At 48.5% G+C, this 27,485-nt stretch overlaps 1 protein-coding gene across 2 annotated transcripts in view; it reads left to right on the top strand.

Annotated features, from left to right (window-relative positions):
• Nucleotides 1-25,293, top strand: part of TOX2 (TOX high mobility group box family member 2) — a 152,802-nt gene extending 127,509 nt beyond the window's left edge. For both annotated transcript variants that reach the window (XM_032704697.1, XM_032704698.1), the window contains 6 exons: nucleotides 827-1,066; nucleotides 5,453-5,680; nucleotides 15,697-15,777; nucleotides 17,530-17,937; nucleotides 19,128-19,258; nucleotides 24,958-25,293. In XM_032704697.1, coding sequence (XP_032560588.1) covers nucleotides 827-1,066; nucleotides 5,453-5,680; nucleotides 15,697-15,777; nucleotides 17,530-17,937; nucleotides 19,128-19,258; nucleotides 24,958-24,994 — 1,125 coding nt within the window. In that variant the 3' untranslated portion in view covers nucleotides 24,995-25,293. The remainder of the gene's footprint in view (nucleotides 1-826; nucleotides 1,067-5,452; nucleotides 5,681-15,696; nucleotides 15,778-17,529; nucleotides 17,938-19,127; nucleotides 19,259-24,957) is intronic.
• Nucleotides 25,294-27,485: the final 2,192 nt, after the last annotated feature.

The raw sequence follows: 27,485 nt of genomic DNA, 5'->3' as shown, positions 1-27,485 counted from the left end.
CTGTGGTTCTGTGTTGTGAGAGAAGCTTGGGGCTTCTGGAGCCTGGGGATGTACAAACCTCTACTTTGAGGGTGGTGTCACAGCTTTGGGCAGATTGATGTGGTGGGAGCAGGGACCTGGGGCTTCCACTGATGGCTTTTGTGCTTTCTTGTTCCTAGGTTTAACCCCAGTAGCACAAGTGACCCGACAGCCCTGCAGAGGGTGCAGGGGGGTTGGTTGTGGTACCTTCAGATACTCAGACGAGCAGATATTTTTTTCACCTCTGCGGTTACTAAGTGTCAACACCAAGTGTTGCTCAGAAAGACCACGTTTGGGATACACAGCCTCTAATGCTTCATCCCTGATGTACCAGGGCTTGTCCCCCAATATCCTGGCACAACATGTGCCTGTGCTCAGCGATGGCCTTACATTGCAGCAGCAAAGCTTGGCCCCAGAAATGCCCCGTAAACTGCAGTGCCGTCCCTTCTCCTGGTAATGTGGCCAAAAATTGCTCATTTATGAACAATTTTGGTTTTATATCCCTGGTAGATGCCAGGCACCAGTGGTCCCTAAGGCAGGCAAGGGCACCTCCTGGGCACACAGACCTATGTACAGAGGTGATTTAGGACCTCTCTGCAATGCTCATGGGCAGGGGGATGGCAGGAGCAGAGCCCTGGGGGCACAGCGCTCAGCTCTTGGCTTTTTTTGGTAAGGGAGGAAGAATCTCTCCCATCCACAGAGAACAATTTAAACAATAAATCCATCAGAGCTGGTCTTGAAGCGATTTGACAGCGTAATAAATCCAGAGTACATTTTGTAATGACAAGGTGATCTTCTCCCCACTCAGATCCAGGAGATGGTCCACTCGGACGCCGCATCCTACGAGTCCAACCGCCAAGTGCCCCTGCTCAACCGCCCCGGGATGCTGGCCGGCCCCATGAGCGCCCTCAGCCAGTCCCAGCTCATCTCTCAGATGGGGATGAGGAGTGGTGTCGCCCACGGCTCCCCCTCACCCCCGGGAAGCAAGTCTGCTACACCATCTCCCTCCAGCTCTACTCAGGAAGAGGAGACGGAGTCACATTACAAGGTACGTGCCTGTTTTATGGAGGGACGCTCTTCAGCGAGGGGTAAATCGTGCTAAATAGGCTTTTATTTTGAATATATATAGAGTTCTTCTACATATCACTTCCCCAAGGATGAGGTGACTGTTTCCAGCCTAGGGTGAGGCCCAGCACTCACCCAGAAGGTTTGGAAATGGGAGCTGGGCTTCTGCCTCCACGTTTTACCAGGTCCATCCAGCTGCAGAGTTTCTTCTTACGAGGATTTTGAGGAGCAAAGGAGGTTCAGGGCTGAGGGTCCTGCAAATGCTTGAGGCAAAATTAGATTTCTAGTGGTGGGTAGAGGAGACTAAAACAGGGAAGAAAAATGTCCCATGGTGGGATTTAACTGAACTCACCGGACGTGGCTTGCTAAGGTAAAAAACCCCAGAAATTAAAAGAGGAAGAGTCTTTTAGTTCACCCAGGCAGTGTTTTAAGTAGTCAGCAATGTCTCAGTGGTCTCTACAGCCAACACAATTGCTGCTGAGCGTGGCATGAACAAACCCAAGGAATTCCTAGGGTTTGGGGCACATCTTGGTTGTTGCTCATCTCTCTCAAAATGCACCAGGAGAGCAAACAACACGTGCTGTGCTCCAGGAGTCTGCAGCTGTTGTTTACTGAGGGCGAACTCCAGCAATTGCTGTGTTGCTGCCTCAATACCTGGTGTGTCTCTGTGCCTTTGATTAAAACCTGTCATGGAAAACCCTCTCCTGGAAGGTGCTGACCCAAGGCACTGGGGTTGTAACCTTGTCCCACCAAAACAGACTGTTGTGACAGGATTTGAATGTATAACCAGAGCAGCAAACACTGCAGACACTGGAAAACTAGGAAAATGCTAGGACTGAGCAAAAACATTTCCCTGTCTGTGGAAATCCAGGAAAATGGATTCCCATCAATCCTGTAGTTCTTTATCCATTGGCAGGTTTCACTTTAGACTGGGGCATTTCAAAGCAGAGAGCAAAGGTGGATGCAAAAGCAGCTTCAGTGGAATACAGCTGTAAAAAGAAGGGATACACATGGTTAAAAATAGATGGAGTTTTTCAAACTCTCTGATTCCATGTCTGGGGTGCACTACAGGATGGGTTATGCTGCTGGACCCCACAGTCTGCCATCTCCCAAAGCCTGTGTCACACAGCTCCAAGCAATGACCTGGCAGCTGAAATATTTCATGTCAGCAGAAAATTAGTTTCAGCTTAGTGACACACCAGGTTCTCTCTCTGCCTCCATCAGCATCACCAAGCACTTCCTCCCAGCCAGTCAGGAGTCCCTGGAGCTTTGGGGTTGCATCTTCTGTTCTCTTGAGCCAGTGGTGCCCTTGGGAGTAGGAAGAATTTGGAGATGTCCAAATTTGCAGAGATCAGAATTTTTCCTAATCCTTAAGGCAAGCCCCCTCGTTTTTTCTGCCCTGTAAACTCCCCATCAAGACAGGTGGGACAGGAGTGATGTGTTTGATGGAGGAGGAGACCCTAAATGTCAGGAAAGCAGCAGAGCTGTGTTGTGGCCTGCAGGTTTCTATTTGCTTTCTCTGTCTGCACAGCTGCTGCATTCACCCACCAGTCATTTTTCATGTGGCCATTAAGAGCTTTTCTGCAACAGGTCATCAAAGCAACGTCTAACAAGCAGAAATTCATCTTGTGAGAAAGAAAGTCACACATTAAAGAAATGGGTCTGATGCCAGCAATTACTTCAGGTCCAGCAGGTCCTCTGAGCCAGGGAGTTGATGATTTTAGGAGGTCTCCCAGCCCCACTGGTGCATTTACTTGCTTCACTGCTTTGGGTTACACATGCATGGGAAGGAGAGGTAGTTACAGCTCAAATTCCAACTGGATTAGTGGTCGCCCTCCACAGTTATTAAAATCACAGTGTCCATGTGGTTCCAGCTCTTCATGGGTTCAACATCTAAGAAGGCACCAAGGTTATGGGATCATATCTGTCACCAGGGAATTGCCCCACATCTGTCCACATCTGATGTCAAACAGACCTTCTGCTGCCTCTCCAGGGCAAGTCCATACACTTCATCCTGCTGCCTGAGCCTTCATGGTCCCTTTGACCATGGGGAATGACCCTTGGGGATGCTCTGGGACAGCGAGGCTCTGCCTCGTTGGGGTTTGATTTAGCCATGAATATGGCTTAGGTTGTTCAAGCATCTTTTAAGGTCCAGGGCCAGGCTGTTGTCTCATCCCAGCTGCATCACAGCTGGAAAACCCCATGAAAACCAGGCAAAGTCCTGATCTTCTCTGCTCCCTCCTGGGCACTGACAGCTCCTGGCAGCCTCACAGTGTCTGTTTTCCATAAATCCCACGTGCTCTTTGGTGCTGCCTGAGCAGGACTGGCTATAAACCTGCCTGGGGTTGTGTTGGTCCTGTTCCAGCTCCTTGGCTTGGTCGGTGGCTGTGAGGGAGGAGGTTCCCCTGTAGCATTTCAGTGAATCAAACGGGATCACAGTTATTTAAAATACCATCTCACTTCCTAATGGGCTGAAGCCCTGTCATGCTTTTTTTTTTTTCATCCTAATAAGCTGGCCTTTCACCTCCAGGCCTCCCATTCAAGCCCAATTGGGCAATTTTAAATTAAATGCAATTTTTTTGAGCTCAGTGCTCATTCACTAATGGTCACTGTCTGTTTGACAAATGTCACTGCGCTGATACTGAAATTAATGGCCAGTCAAGAGCTGCTGAGCAGGGAACAGGAGCACTGCTGCCCTTTCCTCCCGTGCCTGCCCTGTGCCAGCTAAAGGGAAGCTTCTTAAATCCTGGCACTGCCCACTACATGGTTAAATCCACAAATCTGTCAGGAGAAGAGGCTGTTTACTCCCAGCTCAGCAGGGGGAAGAGTGTTAACAACATCTTGATGTTTAGACCTGTGTCTTTTTAAGAGATACAACAACCTGTGCAGCTGGTGGAGCAGGGACTGACACAGCTGGGTACTGGCTGAGCACTCAGTGCTTGAGCTCAGGGTCTGCAGGTGGAGGGGCTGGTGCCCCATTTGCCCTCCTGGGTGCAGAGATCCAGCCTGCAGCAGGCAGTGGTTTTATTCTCTACCGTGTTTAACCTCCAGCGTATTTAGTTTTTCCTTGACTGTAAAATAAGGATAATGGTGTTTTCCTGTAGTTTGAGCTTTCACTGACCACACGTAATGTGTTAAGAGCTCTGATGGATGTCCAAGTGCTTTCTAGGGGTGTTTCCCTTCTCACACCCTCACAGGGAGACTTCTGCACTCCCTTGTATTCATAGAATCGTGGAATATCCTGAGCTGGAAGGGACCCACAGGGATCACCCAGCCCAACTCCTGGCCCTGCCCAGGAGACCCCAACAATCCCATCCTGTCCCTCAGAGCGTTGTCCAAACCCTCCTGGAGCTCTGGCAGCCTTGGGGCCGTGCCCACTGCCCTGGGGAGCCTGGTCAGTGCCAACCACCCTCTGGGGGAAGAACCTTTTCCTAACACATTGCACAGGTATCCTGATAGAGGCTGATGTAGGATCTTCTTTCTATGCTACCTTCACTGGAAGCATCCCTGTTTCCTGACCTGCTGTTCTACTTCCCAACCCAGTGGCAGCATCTTGTGCTGAGCAGCCACAAAGTCCAGCTCCTGTTGCCTTTGTCCTGCTCCCCCTGGTTCCAACACCCTCAGGGCACTGAGCATGGGTACAGCCAGACCTGGTCATCCAGCTGCACCCAGATGGGTTGTAAAGAGTGAACAGTGTATGCAAAGCATTTAATTCATAAGATTAAATAGTTCCATTCCGGGATATTTTTCCTGGGTAGGGGTACATACGTGTTAGCAGAGTGAAGCAAATTTTGGATGGCCCCAGTGTGATGGTTAATATGATGCTGGTGCTCACAATCCTCCTGGGAATGGGGACACTGAGCCGCTGGCACACACGTGGATAAGGGAAATCGGGAGCAGCTTTCAAAGGGGGCTTATTGAGGTGGAAATCAGAAACCATTTGGAAGCCAACTTTGGAAAAATTCATGGCCTGGTAAAGGGATATGGCTGGGAAGCAAAGCATTTGGAGAGGTCCCAGAAAAGTATCAAGGAGTGAGTGAGCTTGTGGTGCCAGGGAGGAGGAGGGGGAAGGAGGGTGACCAAGGGTGAGTGCCTGGAAAGCCCTACTTTTGGAGCAGGTACAAAGGGATGAACCCAAGCTGTGAGCTGTGAGCTGTGAGTGGAGTCACCAAGCCAGGCTTAGGCACCCACCAGCAGTTTGTGTAATGATCCAAGAGGCTCCTGGGGCCAAAGAGGGGGCTGCTACCCCCCTCTCTCCATGCTGGGATCCCTCCCCTTGTCATTCCCCCTCTCATCTCCTTGGCTCTAGCAGGGACTTGTATCTGACCACTCCCAGCTGACTGCTATGGTTCATCTCATGGTTTTGCAGGCTACTGGAGAGAAAAGACCATCAACAGACCTGGGCAAAAAGCCCAAAAGCCAAAAGAAGAAGAAAAAGAAGGACCCCAATGAGCCCCAGAAGCCTGTGTCAGCCTACGCCCTGTTTTTCAGAGACACACAGGCAGCCATCAAAGGGCAAAACCCCAACGCCACCTTCGGAGACGTGTCCAAAATCGTGGCATCCATGTGGGACAGTTTGGGAGAAGAACAAAAACAGGCGAGTTACTGATTTATTTACTTTTATTTTTTCCTTTCAGCCTCTGAAATGTGTTTTTCCACGGCACAGAGCATCTCCCCAGGCATGTTCAGAGCGTGGCCGGGCTGGAGTGTGTGGTCAGGAACAGAGGCTGTGTTCAGGAGCAGTGCTGAAGTGCCAACTGTGAAAAATTGCTGTTGTTGCATTGGGAAAAGCAAATTTTTATGACAACTAATTATTCTTGATAAATTCATACTCTGCAAAACCATCAATGGCCTTTCCCTGACCTGGAGTTTTACAGCCTTAGATGGGAGATGGGTTTGTGTTTGCTTATTTACTTACAAGGAGTGACAGTAAACTGGCTAAACACTATTAACTCCCTGTATTGCTGCCTTCAAATCCAACGTTCAGGCTTCAAAACCTTGGGAAGGAGATGTCTGGAGTGGCCTCACAGAGGAAACCTTCCTGCCCCAAAGCTGTCAGCCACTTTGCTTCACACAGAGAATTCTGTGTCCTGCTTTCACTGTTTTGTTGCTGCTGAGTCTGTTACAAAAGCCTGTAATTGCTTGTTGCCTATTGAGAGAACCCCAGGGAACACTTCCTGTAGCAAGGATGGCTTTTTATCAAGCAGAGTGAGATCTGACACTGTGAGATGTGTCCTGGATCCAAACAGGCTTTATCTGGGAGCCCTTCTCCTAGAGCCTGGCTGCCAGCTCCTGTTGGGTGTCCATGGCCAGCATTGGAAGCACCTATGTCTGGAGAAGGAGCAGCAGGGAGGAAAAAAGCCATTAAGCTGGAATTCCTGCTAGGAAATAGCCTTGCTTTCCACCCCACACCACACCAGGAATACAAGCAAGCCATCTTCTGGGATGGCAGCCCTTCTGCTGCTCCATTTGGAGCCTCCATTCTGTGCAAAGTGGTGCTCTGATGTTCTCGTGATCCTCCCTTTTCTCCTCTTGGGCTGGATCCCTGGTGGATCATGCAGGCAGGAGTTCCTCACGCTGAAGAGGGGAGGAAGGTCCCTCTTTGTGCAGCAGGGTGACCCCAGCCCCGGGCAGCTGCAGGGCAGGGTCTGGGTTTGGGCTGTTGGGGCAGGGTGTGGAGGTTCAGGAGCGTGGAAAAGCTTTCTGTCACCTCTTTCTCCTGCTTCCATCCCTCTCAACATCTCGTTCTGCCTCTGCCTGGTTACCAGTGTCTCTGTAGTTTGGGCACTGAGCTCGGCTGCAACTGTGGCTCAGAGAATGGAAGCACTGGTGCGACCCTGACTCAGCTCAGTGCAAATGCTCAGCTCTTAATTAACAGCAGGGATTAAACCAGCCCGTTTATCTTCCCTGCTAACTCTCCCTCCTTCTCTTTTATGAGCTTGCAGCAGCCTTGCCGTCTCTTTACACACGCTTTCTAAGTGGCTCCATTTCTCCCTCTGTAATTGATTTAATTAAGTCATTTGTTCCTTGTCTGAATGCTTAAATATTAACTTCCTGGCTTTGTCTCCAGCTGGATACTTCTCTCCCACAACAGTTACCTCCCTGCCCGGGACTCTGGCTGGAGGGACTCTATTTATCTTTGGCTCTGGGACCGTGTGGCTGATTTGTGCAGTGTGGCACGTTCACTCTTGAAGTGTCTGGCTGCAGAGTTTATTTAGTCCCTGTTTGCTTTCCTCCACCAGCATCCCCAGACAAGTTTTGGGTTTTTTTTAGATTCACAAGGCAATGCAATGGAAAGGGGAAAAGGAAGAGAAAATTTAAAACACGTTAACAGAATGTCTTTAATATGTGAAAAGAAGTGCCTGGGCTGTGCTGTAGACCCTGCAGGACAGGTTGCACACATTCCCAAGGAAAGCAGGCAGCCCATGCTGAGAGCTCTCCTGGCACATTTGGAGAGGGGACAGGGATGGAGCAAGACAGCCACCTCCCACTGGCCAAAATCCTGCAGGGACCTGGGAGTCCAGATTCCCGCATGGCTGTGCCAAATCGTGGCTCAGCTCTTTGCCAGGCAGGAGCATCGTGCTCTGGGAAGGAGCAGGAATCAGGAAAAGGGAAGTGTTTCATCTGGGACGCTGCTCTTAGCTTTGTTGACAGCAGTGGCTTCATGTGCTCACTGCAGAGAGCAGAGCAGAGGACAGGCTGGGGGACAGCCAGTACAGGGATGGCACAGCAGGCAAGCAAGACCCAAATCTGAGCATTCTGCCTCAATTATCACCAAGGCTTTAGTTCAAGAACACTTCCCCTCTTCCTCACATGAGAAAAGAGGGTGGATTTGAGGCTGTAGGATCTGATCTGGAGCTTGTCCCACACTTGGATCTCCCTCAGCCCCCAAGAAGCTCCTGGTGGGGCTGGGGCATCCCATCTCCAGAGGGGCAACGTGCAGAGCCCAGCCCCACCAGGCATTATTACCAGTTGTTTCCATCTCTGCAATTTCTGCTTCAGGTGACTTTTACAAACCTTATTATTCACTTTCCAATGGGCCCAGAGTTTCCTCAGTCCTGGATGTGTTTTGGTTCCTGCCTTGTGGGAGAGCAGCAGGCAGGGAGCAACCAGGGAGGGGCTTCGATGGAAGCTGGTCCATAAACCCACCTGCAGCCAAGGTGTTTTGGACTTGTGATTCCCCTGGCACATGTCCTGCTGTCCCTGCACTGTGTCCATCAATCATCCCATCACAGGGGGTGCACAGAGGTGGAGTGGCCACTGTGCCAGTGCCAAAGGGATGAGGAAAGCCCGGTGCTGGTGGCTTGTAGCCATGCTAGCCAGTGCCCTGGGCTGGGATGGATGGCTCTGTGCCCCCTCCAGAACCTCAGCCCCTCTCCAAGGACACTACATGGAGCATTTCTGCTGTCAGCAGTGAGATGCCACCCCTTTGCCAGGTAGCCCTGCCCAGCACACAGAGGGTTAATCCTCTGCCATTTGTGCTGCTAATGATTATATGCACTGTAATATCAAAGCTGTAGCTATTTATTTGCCATTGAGCAGGTGCTGCTGCTCCCACAAAGCAAATTTGCTTTCTCCTCCTGATGAAACAAGCAAAATAAAGGTTGCTCACGTCCCATTTCAGATATGTTTTTTTTTCCCTGTGCACCAGCTGAAAGACAAACACAGAGAGGGAACCAGAATGCATATTATGCAAGAAACCATATAATCTAGGAGCATCTTTGATTTGGCTGCTGCTGTCACAGACATGCATTTCACAGAGAGGCTTTCCCCCCCCCCTTTCCTTTTGTTCTTACTGGTTTATCATTTGTGCCTTTGTCATTTTGTTCCTTCTTCTCAGCCTCTTCACAATGAATCTTCATTTTCCCTCTGACACACTTGTATCTAAATTTCCTTATTTCCTGCCTTTTTTTATTTATATCTGTTGCCTGGTGATTTGATCATGCTGTGGAATACAGGATTAGCAATCTCCGTGTCCTTGGGTACTGCTCAAGGACACCTGTTCTGCAAAGCTCCGTTTTCTTCCCCATTTTAACCCCTTCCAGCGTGTGGAACAGTAATAAATAACAATACCTTGAAATATCTCCAGCTCTGCGTTGGCAGGACATTGTAATCTTCATTCTTCAACAGCTGGCGTGGCCCTTTCTAAGAAGCTTACACGGGAATCTGAAGAATGTGACTCGGGGAAAAAAAAATATTAATACATCCTCTTTGAACTTTGCAAATAGTTTAGCAGCTGTTCCTGCAGAGATAGCTTAGACTCTGCTGGAGAGGGAAATGCTAATTCAGCCATTAGCATCAAATGGGGTACCTGTCCTAGGAATCTGCCTGCAGCTCTGGGTCCCAGCTCCAGGCTCCCAAAATCCTGTGCTGGGAGTTTTTTCATTAGCAGATCTCAACCCGGCGAGGTTTAAAAGGGCTGCCTGATTTGGCAGAAATTAGAGGAATTTGAGGACTAGATTGGAGCAAACTCTGCTAATTCACTAGGAAGGATTTTTCCCCGGCACGGGTGGAACGCTGGCAGGCTGGTCCTGGTCCATGCCACCCTCAGCCCCCTCATCTCCTTCCACGGGGCCACCAGCAGTGCCATCTCTGCTCAAGAGCTGGTGACACCAGCCCTGGTGGCTGTCCTCCCTCAGGGGGATTTCCTGTGGGTGACAAGCCTGGAAACTCTCTGGAGTGTACTGAGGAGTCTCTGGTGGGATTCGCTCTTCTCTGCTGTGTTCTTATTCCCTTTCTGGGCATTTTCCTATTGTAGGACTTTGGGTTGGAAACTGGTGATGTTGGAGCATGGGATATGCTGCCAAGGTGGCATTTGCAGATGTCTCTGGAACCTGCTTCTTTTGATCAGGAAATCCAGCCATAAAGTCAAAGCATTGGTCAGTGTTTCCCTTAAACCCTGGAAACTCAGGGCAGAGGAATCGGGGAACTCCAGAGCAACCTGCTGAGTGAACCCAGGCTAACCCAGGACTTCCCATCCAAAATGAGCAGAAGTTGGACAAAACCAACATTTCCAGTTGAGTTTATGAGTCTGGAGACTCACTGGGGTCACAAAGGTGCTGGGGATAGCAATAGCCCTGCTTCACTGGGACCAGTTCAGTAATGCCAGGTCGCTCAAATGCATATGGGATTTTCCCAAACAAATGCACAGCCTAGAGAACTACACAGCTCCAGGGGTAAAGTCACACTCCAGGGGTAAATTACCCAGCAGAAAAATTGCTCACTCAGCAGAAAATAATAGATCACCCATTTAATCAGATCCATCTGCTCACTGAACCCGATACCTCACCTGGTGACAGGCACTGCAGGTATCTGCAGTGGGACAGAGGCATCTCGGGCCATCTGTAAAGGTGTTTTATGGAAGAGCCATCACAGGGGAGAGATTCCATGGGAATGGCATGCAGCAGGTGCTGCACACTGGCCAATTCCAGCACTGGAGTCAGTGCTGTCAGAGCTGGAGCCACCATGGGTTGCAGTTTCCTCCTGCAGCTCCGGAGCTCTGGCAGTGAGGGGCTGAAGGGTCCAAGCAGTCACTCTGGCCTGAAAGGAGGTTTCAGCATCTTCTGAGCATCAAGGAAAGCTGGAGAAGCATCAAAGCACCAATCCCAAACAAGGTTTCAAGAGAGGTGTGGTAGAGGGCGGGATAATGATAGGGAGGATGTGAAGGGACAGATCTTCTCGTAACAGCAGCTCCAAGACTGTGACTGCTCTTCTTGGAGAGCAGGATCAGAAGTGTGGAAAGATGAGTGTTGTGTGCTTTTCATTGGAGGTTAGGGGTTGGATCTGTGAACCTCCTCCTGTTTCCTTCAGAGTCTTCCATGGGCTGCTCTGGGAACACTCTTGGTGCCCTCACATGGAGTGATAGGTGACTTACACCCTGGTGGCACCATGAAGTCAAGGCAGAGGAAGGCAGGAACCTTTCAGGATGCTTTAATCATTGGTAATTGCTGCTTGATTACAGGTCCATCCATTCATTGTCCAAAGGACTGCTTCACAGCACCATGTCTCTGCCAGGATAATGGGGAAGCTCTCCTGAAACCGTGCCAATAGTTCCCATAGCCAGGGCCTTTTCAGGGGGTGCGACTGACCCCAGTCGTGACTTTCGAGTCATCCTGTGAATAAACCATAAGCTATGGTGAGCCCAAGACATATATTGCAGGAAAGTGTATAACAGTGACAAGAAAAACCTCCAGATTTACAAGGAGAATAAAACCCAAATTTATACATTTGGGAGAAAAAAAAAACCAAACAGTCATAGAATCATAGAAAGGAGAGAAAGGAGGGACTTAAGAGGTCAACCAGACCATACTGCTGCCTGAAGTCAGGATCATCTCTACTTAAGCCATTCCTGATGGATGTGTGCCTAATCTGTTCTTAAACCCTCAGTGGTGGAGATTACACATCTCCCCAGGCAATCTCTTCCCGTGCTTAATTATCCTTACTTTCCAGTGCTTAGCCAACATTTCCCTTGTTACAATTTAAGCCTATTGCCCCTTTTCCTAGATGGACAGGATCACTCAGTGCCTCCTTTGCTGGGTTGTGTTTGGACACGTGGCTGCTCTTGGCCTTCCCTCCCAGCTTTCCTCCCAGAGACCTTTCCTGCACTCTCCATCTCCTCTCTCCTGTCGACCTGCCTCTTTTTTGGAGCAAACTCCACCTGGGATTGGAGCAGAGAGACCTTTCCGCTTGACATCAGTGCACCCCTTGATGCTTCGGGGGAGAGTTTGGAGTTCTTTCCATCCTTCCCCAGGCTTGGGAAGCAGCATTCCTGGAGAAACAGGCGGGCTGGGACGCCGAGGTTGCCGATAACAGCTCCGGCTGTCACTCAGTGCCTGCGTGACACGGAGCCGTTCGTGGGCGTCAGCGGGGTTTGGAATAATTGTCTTCTCTAATTAACTGGTTATCAAACAAGAACATTTCATTACGGTACAATTACTGGCTGCTTTGCCGAGACACAGGGGTGTCAGGATTACGATCCCAACATATGCTTCTTACAGCTCTGATTTTTTGTTTTCATAATCACTAACTGTTCTTACTTCCTCCCCCCCCCCCTTTCCCCAACCCACCCACTCACTTAATGACTAATGAATCCTCCTGCTAATGAATAAGGAAAATAAATCAGTGGGCATGGCAGGTTAGAAAGAAAAACATGCAAAATGTTTTGAGGATCCTTAAATCTGATAAATTACTTTGAAATTAAAATCCCTGGGAGAAAATGGGATTTAATTAGAAAGTAACATGGTTTTGTCAATGTTTAAATTAAAATTTTAAAGGTTATAAATGAGGCACTAGAGCTGCCTTTACACAGAGGATTCGTGGGAAGTTTTGTTCGGATCCGCTCTTCCCACGTCAGCGTGGCAATTCCCCAGGCACGGGCAGCTGGGTGTCCTGGGTGGAGCACTGTGTGGGTGCAGAAAGCCCCCATGGCAGGGGCAGGACTGCAGAATTCTCATCAGGAGACCCTTAGGGGTGGTTCTTTACAGTGAGGGTGGGGAGGCCCTGGCACAGGGTGCCCAGAGAAGCTGTGGCTGCCCCTGGATCCCTGGAAGTGTCCAAGGCCAGGTTGGACGGGGCTTGGAGCAACCTGGGCTAGTGGAAGGTGTCCCTACCCGTGGCAGGAGGGTGAAACTAGATGGTCTTTAAGGTCCCAAAACCATTCCATTCCAAACCTAAACCATTCTGTGATTTTATGATTAAAAATCAGATAATCCAGGGGGAACCTTCCATAGCTGGAGGGAGCTCAGGGGGTCATTGGGAGAAAGCACCTCCTGGGCTCTCCCTGTCACCCTTCTCAGCAGCCCTGCCCGTGGCCAGGCTTGAACCAGGGCTGTCCCAGCAAGCCTGGAGGCTCCTGCTTGGAGCAATCCCCTGTTCCCTTCAGGAGGATGTGCCACTTGGCTGTCCTTTCCCAGTCTTGCTGCACCAGACACCACCCAGCAGCACATCCCAATTCAAGGGAGGTCCAGTGCCCCCCTCATACCCTAAAAAAAGACAAGGGCAGATGAAAAGTGGCAAAAAAAAAAGGGGGGGGTTTAGCAGATAAAGCAAGTGGTGGGGATGAAGATAGGCAAAGACTTTATGGGTTATTCATTTATTTGCATTTGGGTTTAGGAAGTCCTATTTATCTCTCACTGTCCAGAAATTGCAGGTTTTTCTCCAGGCAAGTCTTCCTGATAATTGAATTTGGCTCTGCACAGCTGTGAATACTTTGATTTCTGACCATCTCAGATAAAAAAAAAAAAAAGGAAAGGGGAAGGGGAAAGGGGGAAGGGGAAAGGAGGAAGGGGAAAGGGGGAAGGGGAAAGGAGGAAGGGGAAAGGGAAGGGAAAGGAAGGGAAGGGAAGGGAAGGGAAGGGAAGGGAAGGGAAGGGAAGGGAAGGGAAGGGAAGGGAAGGGAAGGGAAGGGAAGGGAAGGGAAAAAAGAAAAAAGAAAAGAAAAGAAAAAGAAAAGAAAAAAGAAAAGAAAAAAGAAAAGAAAAGAAAAGAAAAGAAAAGAAAAGAAAAGAAAAGAAAAGAAAAGAAAAGAAAAGAAAAGAAAAGAAAAGAAAAGAAAAGAAAAGAAAAGAAAAGAAAAGAAAGAACACTGTTGTATTTTGATATTACAGAGTTAAAAAAAAGTTAAATATGCTTTCAATACATCAGCACCCAGCTGGGGCCGCTGTTCATATTTCATTTCTGTGCTGGGTACCAAATTTAGGAGCTGGGTACCACATTTAAGAACATCCAGCAGCAGAGCTGGTGGATACAGTACATGCTGTGGTGGTGGCACTGATGCTGCTGCTACAGGCACAAACCTGATCTAGTGGAAGGTGTTCTGCCCGTGGCAGGGGGGTGGAACTGGATGAGCTTTAAGGTCCCTTCCAAGTCAAGTCATTCTGTGATTCTATAATAAAAGATGTGAAGATTGTAGAGAAAGGTAATAGCTCTTATTAAGGGAACTGATACAGTTTGAAGAAATAGTTGCTTTTCACAGGCAAACTCTTCTTCAGGCTGACATTTTGAAATGTAGTTTTATTCTGAGTGGAGCAAATATAATATTTCCTGAATACCATAAAGCCAAAGACAAACTTAGGGAAATGCTTCCATTTCAGAAAATTACCATCTGAGACCTCCAGTGTGTCGAGTCAAAAAGTTTCATTACAGGAGTTGCTGTGATTTAGCAATGAAAATAAAGCTTTCCAATCCTTTTTTAATAGAATTTATCTGTACTGATTTTAAATTCAGGTAACTGGATAGTTTAACTGCTGGAGGTTATTTTCCCTTCCGAGGTCAATGTTGGGAGGGAGTCGGGGGTGTTGCCAAGGAGCTAAATCATAGACCCTTAGAACTGTTTTGGTTGGAAAAGACCTTTAGGATCATCCAGACTCTTCCCCCAGCACTGCCAAGGCCACCACTAAACCATGTCCCCAAGTGTCACATCCATGTGGTTTTTAAACACTTCCAAGGGTGGCAACTCCACCACTGCCCTGGGCAGCCTGTGCCAGGGCTGGACAATGCTTTCCATGAAGAAATTTTCCCTAATACCCAGTGTAAATCATCCTGGACAGAGATGTGCCTGTGAAGCTTCAGCATCTCAAATTGTTGAAAGCTCTCATTGGTTTTAAAGCCAAATTAAATGTATGCAAATCTATTCTAACAGAAATCAACATTCAGTGCACTGCTTGAGGAGGGTTTTGAGTTTCCAGTGGGAAAGAGGGCTGGTGGGTCCTTTTCTTGGGAGTTTCTGCCTTTATCCTGAAGTTTTTATTCCCTTTTAAAATATTCTTCCACTCAGTTTAACCTGTGTAACCCCACGATTACACAGGATCCCACCATTATTTTATTGGAGGTCCTCCATCTCCACGTGTGGAGGACCAAGCTCTGGGCAGAAAGGGGACCAGCACACCATCATGAGGCATCTCTCATTACAGGGAGAGATGGAAGAATAACCAATAATTCACTCTTAAAAAGCTTTGTTATGTTTTTTCCTTAGGGAAGTAAACTCTCCTGGTACTTGCTGTTTCCCACAAGCCCCAGCTCAACAAGTCTTAAGATTAGCCAAAAATCTCAGCTTTTATATGACGAGAAAGCAGTTCCCTTCTGTCCAGACTGCAGAGAAGAGCTGGAGCTTTGAGCTCTAAATAATGGGAGAGCCAAGAAAACAAATGGGTAGTTTAGGATTTCTGGATGTCTCACCTGTTTTTAAGCTAGTCATCATCATAGGGTCATAGAATGGTTTGAGTCGAGTTGGCCTTAAAGATAGTCCTGTCATTTGAGGATTTGGGCTTTTGTCTTGCTCTTCCAAGAGCCTGGATCATTCTTTGCCCTGATTCCTCTTGGGAAGTGGTTTCATTGGGTTCACCTTTAAAAATCAGGCTGTGTCTCTTACAGCAGACATGTATAAATTCCTGTCTAGGCACATAGGCTACTCTGACCTGTGATGTCTCCCAGAATCCTGGCGTGATCCAATCCAGGGGTTTTATGTTCTTGGTTTGGTGTAAATTCCTCTCCAGCAGAGTTTTTCGTGCACGTGGCCCCAGTGAAGAGGATCCCACTGAGCAAGCAGGGTGCAGCCAAGCCCAGCATCACCCTATTTTACTTTTCTAATTGTTATCCATTCCCTGGTCCTTTCAGGCATACAAGAGGAAAACAGAAGCTGCGAAGAAGGAGTACCTGAAAGCTCTGGCCGCGTACCGGGCCAGCCTCGTCTCCAAGGTACCTTGCTGCTGTGGGACAGGGCAGTGCTGTGAGTTGCAACTCACAGGAACCTCCTGGAAGGAGCAAGTTTATAGGAAATACCATGTAATTGTGATATCAGAACTGATATCAGCATTGGCACCTTCCCCAGGCTTTAGCGCCCTGCAATGAAACCCCACTTTGGGTTGGTTTCATCAGCAGAGGAGGGGTGTCCCTGCATGGGGTGTTGTCCCTATTGCCTGTCCCCGCCACCAGCAGCTGTTCCTCACCCAGCTCTTGGGGTGTGAGTGCAGCAAACAGGGGCAGGAGGACGAGGCTCAGTGTGGGTGACACTGGGAGCCCAGGGGAGGATGACACCGCAGTACTGGGCTCACCAGCCAGCACTGGTACCAGCATCCTGCTGCACCCTGCTCCTGCTGCACCCTGCTCCTGCTGCACCCTGCTCCAGACACTTGGGCTGTCCTGGCTGCTCAGGACCCCAGGTCCTGCACACTCAGCCTAGAGCAGATTTTTGGGGAGTAGGACCCATACCTGTGTGTTGATGACCATGTGAGCACAGACATGCTTAACCCACCACTATCAGGCCAAACCCAGAGAGCCCATCTCAGTGCCTAAGAGTGAACTTGGAGAGCATTTCAGGCTCATACAGGAATGATGGGCCAAGTGCTTGCCCATCCCAGGGGACCTCACAGCTTGCCCTCCTCCATACCTCCAGGGAGGGGCCATGGGCATTTGCTGCCTGTGGATTTGGGGTGGCTGCTGTGGAGTTGGTAGGTTTGCTGGCTCAGGGGTAATGCTGCCCTTGGGTTGTGAGTAAATGTATCAGGTTGGTTTCTCTTCAAAGCTTCCCCTTTGTACTACACCACATCCTCAGCACTTAATCATCACATTCAGCTGCCATGGGAAATAATGTGATGTCCCAAATCAACCATCATCTGCAGGATCCGTGTGATGGTGGTGAGCTGGAAAGCCTCAAAGTCCCTGTGCAGACTGTTGGCTGTCAACTTGCAAACAGAAGAGCAGCCAGGACAGAAAAAGGGAATGGGAAAGACTTTTGGGAGTGTAAAAGCTCTTCTTGGACCTTCTGGAAACCTGTGGGGGTCCTGCCTTGACCGTGTCTCACAGCAGTGTGGGGCAGGAGGCATGGAAGTCATATGCTCTGTGACTTCATTTTTTTCCAATTTCTCCAATGACCAATTCTCTGCAGAAGAGCAGCTTTGTTTCTGAGTAAAGCAGCACAGTGTGACCCTGGCTGATGGGTGAGAAAGGATCTGGAGTATCATTACAGAGCCCATCACAGGACAAAAGCCTCATTGTCCAGCCCAGAAAATTTCCCCTTGTTCTTCTCTTTTTCCTGCCGAAATGAGGGCACCATTGTCCAGTGCATTATAGGCAGACCAGGGCTGCAAGAGGGCACAGGATCAGGAAAGCAGAGGTTTTATAGACCCATTTGTTCTCCACTGGAAGCAAAATGTGGTCACCCACCTCTGTGGACTGAAGCAGTGAGCTGCTGGTGGGCTGTTTACTTCTTCCCTGGTTAATTCCCTCAGGTGCTCTAGGCTCTGCCAAAGGTATGGTTGAGTTACTGGACTTGGGTTTCCCAGATATGGATGCTGCACCCAGCCTGTGGACACCCAGCTGCTGGAGGGGTGGGAGAGGAGCAGGAGCCATGGGGTCTGGGCAACTCGGTTGGACAGAAGGACATCTTGGGACATGTAACCATGTTTCCACTTTTCCTTCCTCATCACCTCCCGTTCTGTTTTCCCACAGAGCTCTGCCGACCAGGGGGAGACGAAAAGCGCCCAGAGCAACCCACCTTCCAAAATGATCCCCCCCAAGCAGCCCATGTACCCGATGCCTCCCCAGGCTTCCTCGCCCTACCCCGGCCTGGGCTCCTTCCTGTCCCCGTCGGACCTGCAGAACTACCGCGGCCACCCCCACCCCGGGCTGTCCCGGACCCTCAGCTCCAAGCCCATGCTGCCCAGCATCAGTGCCTCCCCCCCGCCCTCCTTCCAGATCAGCCCCCCGCTCCACCAGCAGCTGTCCTTGCACCACCCGCAGAGCTCCCTCCTCAGCCAGCCCCTCAGCATGCAGCAGGTCCCCCAGCAGCCCCTCCTGTCCCCCCCCATGGCACTACAGGTACAGCCCCCCATGAACGCCTCGCCTCCCGGGCAGCAGGTGGGTGCTGGGTCCGGTGGGTTCGGGGGGGTTTGGAGGGTCTCAGTGTTGATGTTTTCCACAAGGGAGTCATGGAGGGTGTCCAGGGAAGGGAACAGAGCTGGGGAAGGGGCTGGAGCACAAGGAAGTGCTGAGGGAGCTGGGGAGGCTCAGCCTGGAGAAAAGGAGGCTCAGGGGGGACCTTCTGGCTCTGCAACCCCCTGACAGGAGGGGGGAGTCGGGGGGTTGGGTCAGGCTCTACTCCCAAGTAACCAGCAGTAGGACAAGTGGAAACAGCCTCAAGTTGCACCAGGGGAGGTTTAGGTTGGATATTAGGGAAGATTTCTTCACTGAAAGGGTGATCCCTGGAACAGCTGCCCAGAGAAGTGGTGGAATCACCATCCCTAGAAGTGCTCAGAAAATGTGTAAATGTGGCACTTGGGGACACGGTTTAATGGTGGCCTTGGCAGTGCTGGGGTAATGGATGGACTCAGTGATCTTGGAGGTCTTTTCCAACCTCAGTAATTCCATGATTCTGTGGCTCCTCCAGCACAGGGGTTGAGCTTTAGCTCTGCACAACCAAAAGTGGCTTCTGTAATTTGGTGATAGCTTGTGCCCAGAAAAGAGCATAAAAGGGGATCCTCACAGTCACTTTAATTGGGGTAGTTGTTGTCACTGAGGGCAGCATTTTGTGGAACTTCATTCCACATAAATTTGTGAATAAAAAATTTAAATAAAAAAAGAAAACGCATATTGCCCCAATTGGGCTATTTTGGAGAAAATTGTGTTCTTGGTCAGGTGCCTACCATGACTCTCGTTTATATACATTACCTAATTTTAACTAATTAAAGCCACCCCCAAAAATGAGGAAAGCTGATCAACTTTCAGCTGAAGCAGCACCACAGTGTCCTTGTTGAAGTGCCAGCAGTGACAGCCATTCCCACCTTCCACAGCCATTCCCTCCCACCCAGAAGGGAGGTCCTGACAAATATGAGCAGGGAAGAGGGATGTAAAACGTTTTGCTGCATTGACACCTGTTTGCAAGAACTCCCAGGTCCCACCGTGGTGGTTTGGGGTCCTGGGCCTGGACTGCTCCCTCTGTCCCTGGGGCTCCCCCTGCACATTTTAGGGACAGTGCATGTAAATGTGTTTATGCACTGCTATTGTATCTGCTCTGGATGCTCCTGTAACCCTCCCTTTCCACTCTGCAGGACTTCTCCCATATTTCGTCTGAGTTTCAGAACAGTGTTGGACCCCGTTCGCCTGGCGCATCAAACCCTCCAGGAAGCACTGAGTGGGACAACGACTACCCCAGCAGAGAGTGTGGGGTCAACCACTGCAGGCCAGTAGACAAAACAGCCCATTGCTAATGCAGTTCCTGTGATCTGGGCTGTGACAGTGGATAAGAGCTGGGAATCTGCCCTAAAATGTACAGCAAGAGGGTAGGCTGGTTATGGTCAGGGAGGTTCAAGGCTTCCTTGAACTGTAGGCTCACCTGGAAGCAGGTAGCTTAAAAATCATGGATAAATTCTTCACTGGACATGAAGAGATTTCTCTCTTTTTTAATTTTCATCCAATTAGTAACAGAGGGGTTGGACACATTTCCTTCTGGAGCAGACCAGGGAAGCCCAGTGTCCCAAACAGGGTCCCTGGAGGTTTGAAGGTGGCCCTGTCCATAAGGCCAGGGAGACCTCATTGCAGCCTTCCAGTATTTAAAGGGAGCTTATAAAAAAGAGGGAGAACAACTTTTTACACGGCTAGATAGTGATAGGACATGGGGGAACAGTTTTAAATTAAAGAAGGAGAGATTTAGGTTCTTCCCTGTGAGGGTGGGGAGGCCCTGGCACGGGTTGCCCAGAGAAGCTGTGGCTGCCCCATCCCTGGAAATGTCCAAGGCCAGGTTGGATGGACCTTGGAGCAGCCTGGGCTAGTGGAAGGTGTCCCTGCCCATGGCAGGGGGTGGAATGAGATGAGATTTAAAGGTCCCTTCCAGCCCCAACCATTCTGTGGTTCCATATTAAGCAACATCTGTCTGTTCCTAAAGTGATTGCTCTTATCCCTGAGGCCACAACCTCCCATAATTGTCTCTACCAACAGATCCACAGGCATCTGCACAGATCCTCTCCCTTATGCCCTACAAGCTCTGGCATGAAAGTGCCAGCATGAAGGTTCCTTCAGTGCTGCATGAATTCCTCAATAAATAAAAACCTCGGGATGGTCTTAAGGCTGGGGAACGGGGAGGGTGTGGAGGCCATTTCCAACCACTGCCTAATCCACTGCTCTTGGCTCAGCTTTAATAGTTTGGAGATTCTATTGTGCTCTGCGAAACAGGCCTGGGGTTTGCAGGGGGAGCAGGTTGGGAAGGAGGCTGGGTACCTTTGGAGTATTGTTTGATTCTCTAGAAGTACTGGAACATGGTGCTTTCAGAGGAGATAATAGCCAGCTCCCAGGCTTTTCAGAGCACAGCTCCTGTCTGTGCCAGCAGAGCACTTACAATTGCTGGGCTGTACAGACTGTACAGACATTTATTTCTTTTCAAGGAGATAAATAACTGGCTGATCCATTAGAATATCTGTGCTGTCTGCCTGCCCGAGGGGACTCAGTGACGTGGGCTCTGACAGTGACCTTTGCGTGGTCCTTCCCGAAGCCTCTGCAGACAACCTGAAAGAAGGAACATGTTCAGGACTTGATTATAAAAGTCACTTTAAATGTTGTTGGCAAAATGCTAAAGGTGCTTGTTGGGTTGTGGATCTCAATTTCCAGAGGTGCTGAGCAGCTCCCACAGAAATGAGCCCCCCTAGAAATAAACATGATTTCTTAGGGAATCAGCTGGGAAAACACTTGATTCCCTCTGCAAATCCCACTGCCTGGTCCCCATGCAGAAAGCCCAGGGTGCTCTAGAAATGGGTGTAATGTTCCCATAGCAGTCAGGAGCGAGTTTTGTGTTGCTAAAACAAGCTCTGTGACATCTGGCTGGAGTGCTGCATTGTAAGCAGAGGGCCCATGCAATTCATGATCAAAGCTCATGCATTTCATGCCTTTGTCACAGCAGAAATATCAAATTTCATGGGTTTATCGCAGCTTCCTGGAAAAGAAAAATCATTCTAAACCCAAACAGATTATGCAGAGACTTCCAGATAATTATTAGAGTAGATTATACCAAGGAACTCAGATGGATATAGATCAGTACTGCAGAGAGTGCTTAGTGCACTGAAAAATATCATACTGGCTGTTAGGGATGCCCCATCCCTGGAAGTGTCCAAGGCCAGGTTGGACAGGGCTTGGAGCAACCTGGTTTGGTGGAAGGTGTCCCTGCCCTTGGCAGGGACGTGAAACAAGATGAGCTCTGAGGTCCCTTCCAACCCAAACCGTTCTATGATTCAAAGACTCCTTCTGTGCTGCTTTCTCTGACGTACTTTGTACCAGTTTCCACCCAATGTTCAAAATTGCCCTTGGGCTCCTCGGTGGCACCTTGCCATGAGCTGGGTGAGTCCAGCCATCAGCAGGACCTGGGCACAGCAGTGATGAAGGGAAGGCAGGTCTCGCTGGGTTTGATCTGTCAGTGCTGGTTTAGCTATAACCGGGAAGCCTCTGGATCATGTAATTGCCCATTTCAACCTCGAAAGTGCCTTGAGCCTAATTGCAATTAAAGCAGCACTCTGAGGAGCAAAATCAGCTGCTGACTGGAAAGAAAAGGGAGCATTCACTGATGGGATGTGAGTGAGCTGTAGAGTCCCAGATTCCTGAAAGAGGGGATGGTCCCACCCTCCCCAGCACACAGACAGCCCTGTCCTGCTCTCTGGGTTATGATTTTTATTTCATGTCTAACCTTGATATTTCTTTAGCTCCCAACATGTGTTGGCACTGGGTTAGCTGGGGTAAAAACCTCCCAGTCCTCATTTTCTTTTGTGTTTGTCACCCAGACAACTTCTGGAAAACTGACAAGGTTGTCTTTCTCTCCGTCCTTCTCCATTAATAAGGGAACTGCTGTAGGGATTTTTGTTTCCCAGCCTATCTGTGCTATTTAAAATGCCATTAAATGACACTTCTTCCCACATGCCCCTCAGATTCTGGGATCCTGTGAGCAGACACTCCTTAATTCATAACTCAGCCATGTTAGGGAGAGAGAGAGAGAGAGAGAGTTTTAAATGTTTCTTAGCTCCTACTTTCCCCATTCTTAATGACTTTTTCCTTACTGACTTCCATCCAATTTTCCTGACTCTTTCTGGGCTGAAGCCCAAGCTGTCCTAGATTGTGAGCAAAGACATGGGTAGCATTTCTCAGCTCCTGCTTGGTGTGTGACTGTCACTTCCCACAAGTAACTGCAGCATACAATTTTATTGCTTTTTTGCCATCATATCACAAGCTCCTTTCATAGTCCCCTGTCTCCCTCACCCGACAGCCTGATTCTGGCACTTGCTCTTTCCCAGGCACTGAATCCCCCTGTTTTGCAGTGACTTTCTCCAAGGGAACTGGCTCACCTCTGTCACAAGTGCAGCTTGGTTTACAATCGTGTGCAAATCTTTCTTAATTTCTTAATTAAATCTTATTTCCTTGAAGCACCTCACTTATTTTTTCTGCCTTGTTTTCTGATTACAACTCTTTTCACACCTTCAGTGGCTGGGTCCTTTCCATCCTAGCACATTCTGTGATTCTATGATTTACCTTTTTCTCCTCACATTTAGGTATTTTTGGAAAAACACTGAACTGTATTCATCTCTTCTTGTCCTTCCTCTCATTTGCAAGGCACGGATTAGGTTCTTTTTGTATATCATCCTTCGACTTTTCTCCCCTCTTCCCACTCTACTTTGGACTAAAAGACAGGACACTCTCCATTATGCCTTGTCCAGACACAAAAAAAAACATGTACAGCCACTCCATCCAGACATTTATAACCTCCCTAATTCCTGCTAATGACAAAGTGATCCTCTCCAAATGGGGGAATTTTCCAAACCAGAAGCTAAATGAGCAAACACTATAAAAAGGCAAGGATAACCCATCACAACTGCACTTAGTTTGGATTCAATTATTTATGTTAATACTTTGTAATGAACTGGGAAATGTACTGTAGCATGTTTTGTAAAATTAATGAAGTTTTAGTACTGGAATACCTTGCTGCTGCTCGGTGGCATTAAATCTTGGCTGAGTGCAGTAGGGAAGACTCTGCATTTTAAATGCAGATTATAAAATGTGGAGATTAGCAAAGGGCAGGCTCTTCACTGTCATGAGGCAGCTCTGTCAACAACAGCACTGCCTTGCTCACTGCCCCTTCCCTGTTACTCCACTCACCAACACACCCACACCAGACTCTCCCAAGGCTTTGCAATGTTCTTCATCACTTTTTAAGGCCAAGATGTCCTTATGGAGCCAGTGATGTTTCCCTCATGAATGTGTAGGCAATAAACCCCAAAAAATGCCTGGATTTCAGAGCCAAACCCACATAGGACGTCAGCCAGGGGAGAGGGGCTTCAGTCACTCCTCTCCCTACTATTCCATGAGAAAAAAGAGCGTCTGGTCTCCCCTGCAGGACGCTGTTGATGGCAAGTTAGAGTGGCCAGGGGGTTGAAATGCCAGGTGGCACAGGCAGGGAAGGGAGCAGTGGTGCCTCTCTGCACACCCTGCTGTCCCCATGCAGGCTGTCTCAGTGCTGTGAGCTGGTTTCCCCCCTCCAGAACACACCTGGATCTCTTGACATCAAAATCATGGTTTCAATAACGTGATAATTCACGACCTGTTGTGCCAGGGATGTGCAGAGCACACAGCCTGGCTGCTGTCCCAGCAGCCCTCCTCCGCAGCCTCCTTGGATTCCTTGTTCCTCCTACGGTCTTCTTCAGACCAGCTAATCCTGCTCTCTCCAAGATTTATTCCCCTCACTTCTTGATTATTAATTTTTTGCATTTCACATATCTGGGGGAGAAAGGCATCGAGCAGATGGGTGTCTGCTGCTCCTATGCTCTTAAGCCATGAAACAGATGTAAATCCTCCTCACAAGCATCTTCAGGCATAAGCCCCTCAGTCGCATTTTTGAGACCCTCTGCTCCTTATGTAGAGTCAGAGTGACATCTTTTATCCAAATTCAGGTGTACACTTTCCAAAGCTCCATGGCTCAGCCTAAGGACAGCGTGTGATGAAGCAGGGGATGGTGGCCCAGGGGCTGATCCCTGGCACAGCACTCCAGGATCCTACTGGTGTGACCTGCAGGGACATCCTGCCCTGCAGCCACAGCAAGAGGAAAAGTTGAGCCACAGGAAGGAATTTATTGTCGTAGCCCTCATTGTTGAAATTCAGGAATAAATAAAATTGCACCAGGCTCTTACTCTTAGTGGGGACCTTTTTGCTCTCTACAACTACCTGAGAGGAGGGTGTAGTCAAGGGGATGTTGTTCTCTTCTCCCAAGTGATGGCACAAGAGGAGACAGCCTCAAGTTGCACCAGGGGAGGTTTAAATTGGATATCAGGGAAAATTTCTTCACTGAAAGGAGGAGGGTCAAGCATTGGAAGGGGCTGCCCAGGGCAGTGGTGGAGTCCCCATATCTGGGGGAATTTAAAAGACGTGTAGATGTGGCACTTGGGGACATGGTGCAGTGGTGGCCTTGGCAGTGCTGGGGGATGGTTGGACTCAATGATCTCAGAAGGCTTTCCCAACCTCAGTAATTCTGTGACTTTTACGTGCCTCTGCCTTGCCCCTCTCTGTGCAAACCATGTGTACAATTTTAGCCTTGCCATCTGGACCATAGAGAAATGAAGCCTAGACTGACTTTATTTCAATTTGAGTAAGGCAGTGATTTAAGTATCAATTTGAAAGTAAGAAGTAAAGCATTTTTGATAATGTAGGTAATGAATTGACCTTTTGATTTTGATTCCAACTGCTGGGAAAAGTGTTTCACTCAGGTAACAGAGGTACTTCAGTTATCCACGCAGAAATGTGTGGACGTGTTCTCATTGCAGAGCACCGATAACAGCAAACAAACACCAGTTATAAAACCCCTCCTGGTGTATTCCAGGATCCTGCCTCACCCTGTGCCTCTCCTTTCTCTTACAGCATGCTGCCAAGGGACAAGGCACTCTACCTCACCTAAGGCTCACCACCCCTTTTGGAGGAAGGACACTTTGAGAGGGTCTATCCCACGGACCACCCCGGGGAGGCACGAGCAAGTCGTACGGGCGGGAGAGCTGCCACTTGCACCTCGTCGCTGGCTTCGTTCCCAGGCTCTGAGAGCAGTTTTGTTTTGGGGGTTTTTGTTTGGGTTTTTTTTTTTTTCTTTCCTTATTTTTTTTCGGAACTCTAAAAAAAAAAAGTCTACTACTTTTTTTTTCTCTCCGCGGAAGCCCAAAAATAATAATAAAAAAAAACAAACAAAAAAGCCTCGTGAATCGTAAAGAACAAACAAACAAACAAAAAAAAGAAAAAGAAAGAAAGAAAGCTAAAAATAAAAATAAAATAAAAAAAAATTTAAAATAAACGCAAAACCAACAAAAAAAAATAATAAAAATTAACTGAGGACACCGTTTTTCTGCTTGCCATCAGCTTAGCTACAGACTATTTTCCTAGTGAACTGCTTTTAGACGCAGCATAAGCCCAGGTCTGGTGTCCTACAGCATTAGGCCAGCTCAGTAGGAGGATGCACTCTTTTGACTTGCTAACAGCACTAAACTTTGTGCAAGAAAATGTGAAGTTTGTGTGAATATTGTACATGCAAAGGCCTTGGATGGTCTGGCAAAAAAAAAAAAAAAAATTACAAAAAATAAATAAAAACTATTCCTAGGTAGGTGGGGGGAGAGAGCAGAAGGCAAAATACGAGCAGAAAAAATGTGAAAAAGATCATGAAAATATAATTTGTTGGATAGTTGTAAGTAGTTTACTAAGTGTTTTAGAGCTGTGCTAAAGACATCTTTAAGATTTTTTTGTGAAAGAAATTAGTAGTTTACTTTATAGTAAAAGCATTTTATATTAATTGTAGCACATTTTTTAGTTATACATAGAAGGGAGATGTGTATAAAAAAACAACAACAAAAAAAGCCTGCCAAACTTGTTTCTATTATTTGTACAGCAAGAAATGGACAATTTATATCCATGTTGTATGGCATTATTATTTTTTTCGGCCATATGTCCATCTATTTAAAAATTGCTGGCAATGATTTTTGTCTATTTATGAAAAATTAGAGAGCATAATTACAGTTTCTCATAAGGTGCATTTTTGGGGTTCGTTTTTTTTTTTAATTTTATTTTTTATTTTGTTTGACGGCGCTGCTTTAGCAGCACCTGGCACATTCGGTTCACAATGCTTATCTTACCTTTCTTTATAATAAAACATATGAAAAGTAGAGCTGAAGCAGTCTCTCCTTATTCTGGGGGACACCCTGCAAGTGTCCTGGCCAGAGAGATCCCTGCCTTGTCCTCCTCAGCTTTTCCATCCCTCCCTCCTCTCTCATCACATTCTCACCTGCCCCAGCTCCGTTTACCCAATTCCAGTGTTTCCTTGGATGAGAAGGACACAAAAAGGATGGAAAATTCCCATGGTGGAAGGATGGAACTGGCATTTCCAACCTTCTGTAGCAGGGATGGAAAATTCCAGTGGTGTGAAAAGCAGCATGATGTGAAAGTTCACCCCCTGGGCCACCTGCCTGGAGGAAAACTTTTCATTAATGTACCATTTTAAGCCCATTTGTAGACACAGCTTGGCTGTAGGAGTCTCATCACGTTGTGTCACAGAAGGGTTTGGGTTGGAAGGGACCTTAAAGCTCATCCAGTTCCACCTCCTGTCATGGGCAGGGACACCTTCCACTAGACCAGGTTGCTCCAAGCCTCGTCCAACCTGACCTGCAACACTGCTCCAAGGATTTGAACAAAACGTGGTCGTTTTGATCACCTCATGGTCTCACATGTGCTGTAAAACCTTCCTGCCAAGGAATGCCCATTGAAGTCCACCAAAATACCAAGCCCCAGCTCTTGCTGCCCCACAGGCCACTGGGCAGGGCAAGGAACATGTTGTGGGAGTTGTCCTGCTGCACCCTCTGGTTGACACCTCATCCTACACACCCTGCTGGCACGTCAGACACCCCAAACCCCACCCAGAATTGCCCACCCTGCATTGGGGCGGGGAGGGAAACCTTCTGAGATAGAGGGAGGGTTTGGGGCATGGTGGGTTTGGACCAAGCAGCCCCCAGCAGACCACCCTGGACGCCAGGAGAGGTGGAGATAACAGCACCATGGCAAATCCCTGGAGCTTCAGGACCCCCCCAGAGGCTTGAAGGTATCCAGGTAGGTCACAAGCTGCCCCTGCAACCATACTGTGGAGATGGGCAAGGTTCTGGGTGAAGCTTTAGATGTGAGGACTCTGCCTCGTTGCTGGCCAGCATGAAGCTCCCCTTTTATCTCTGCAATCATGAGGCATTTGAAAATAAAAATAAAATGCATAAAAAACCTTCCTAGGGAGCAGCATGAGCAATGGCATTGGCAGCCCAGCTTAGTGAGCTTGTGGTGAGGAGATAATTACCCTGCAATATCAGAGCCAGGAGATTTCTTCCAAATATGCAATTATTAAAAGAAGGGGGGAAAAATAGAACATT

This window comes from Chiroxiphia lanceolata, chromosome 17, assembly GCF_009829145.1.
Source record: "Chiroxiphia lanceolata isolate bChiLan1 chromosome 17, bChiLan1.pri, whole genome shotgun sequence".
In the NCBI taxonomy this organism is placed as follows: Eukaryota; Metazoa; Chordata; class Aves; order Passeriformes; family Pipridae; genus Chiroxiphia; species Chiroxiphia lanceolata.
This window is presented reverse-complemented; position numbering and strand designations above follow the sequence as displayed.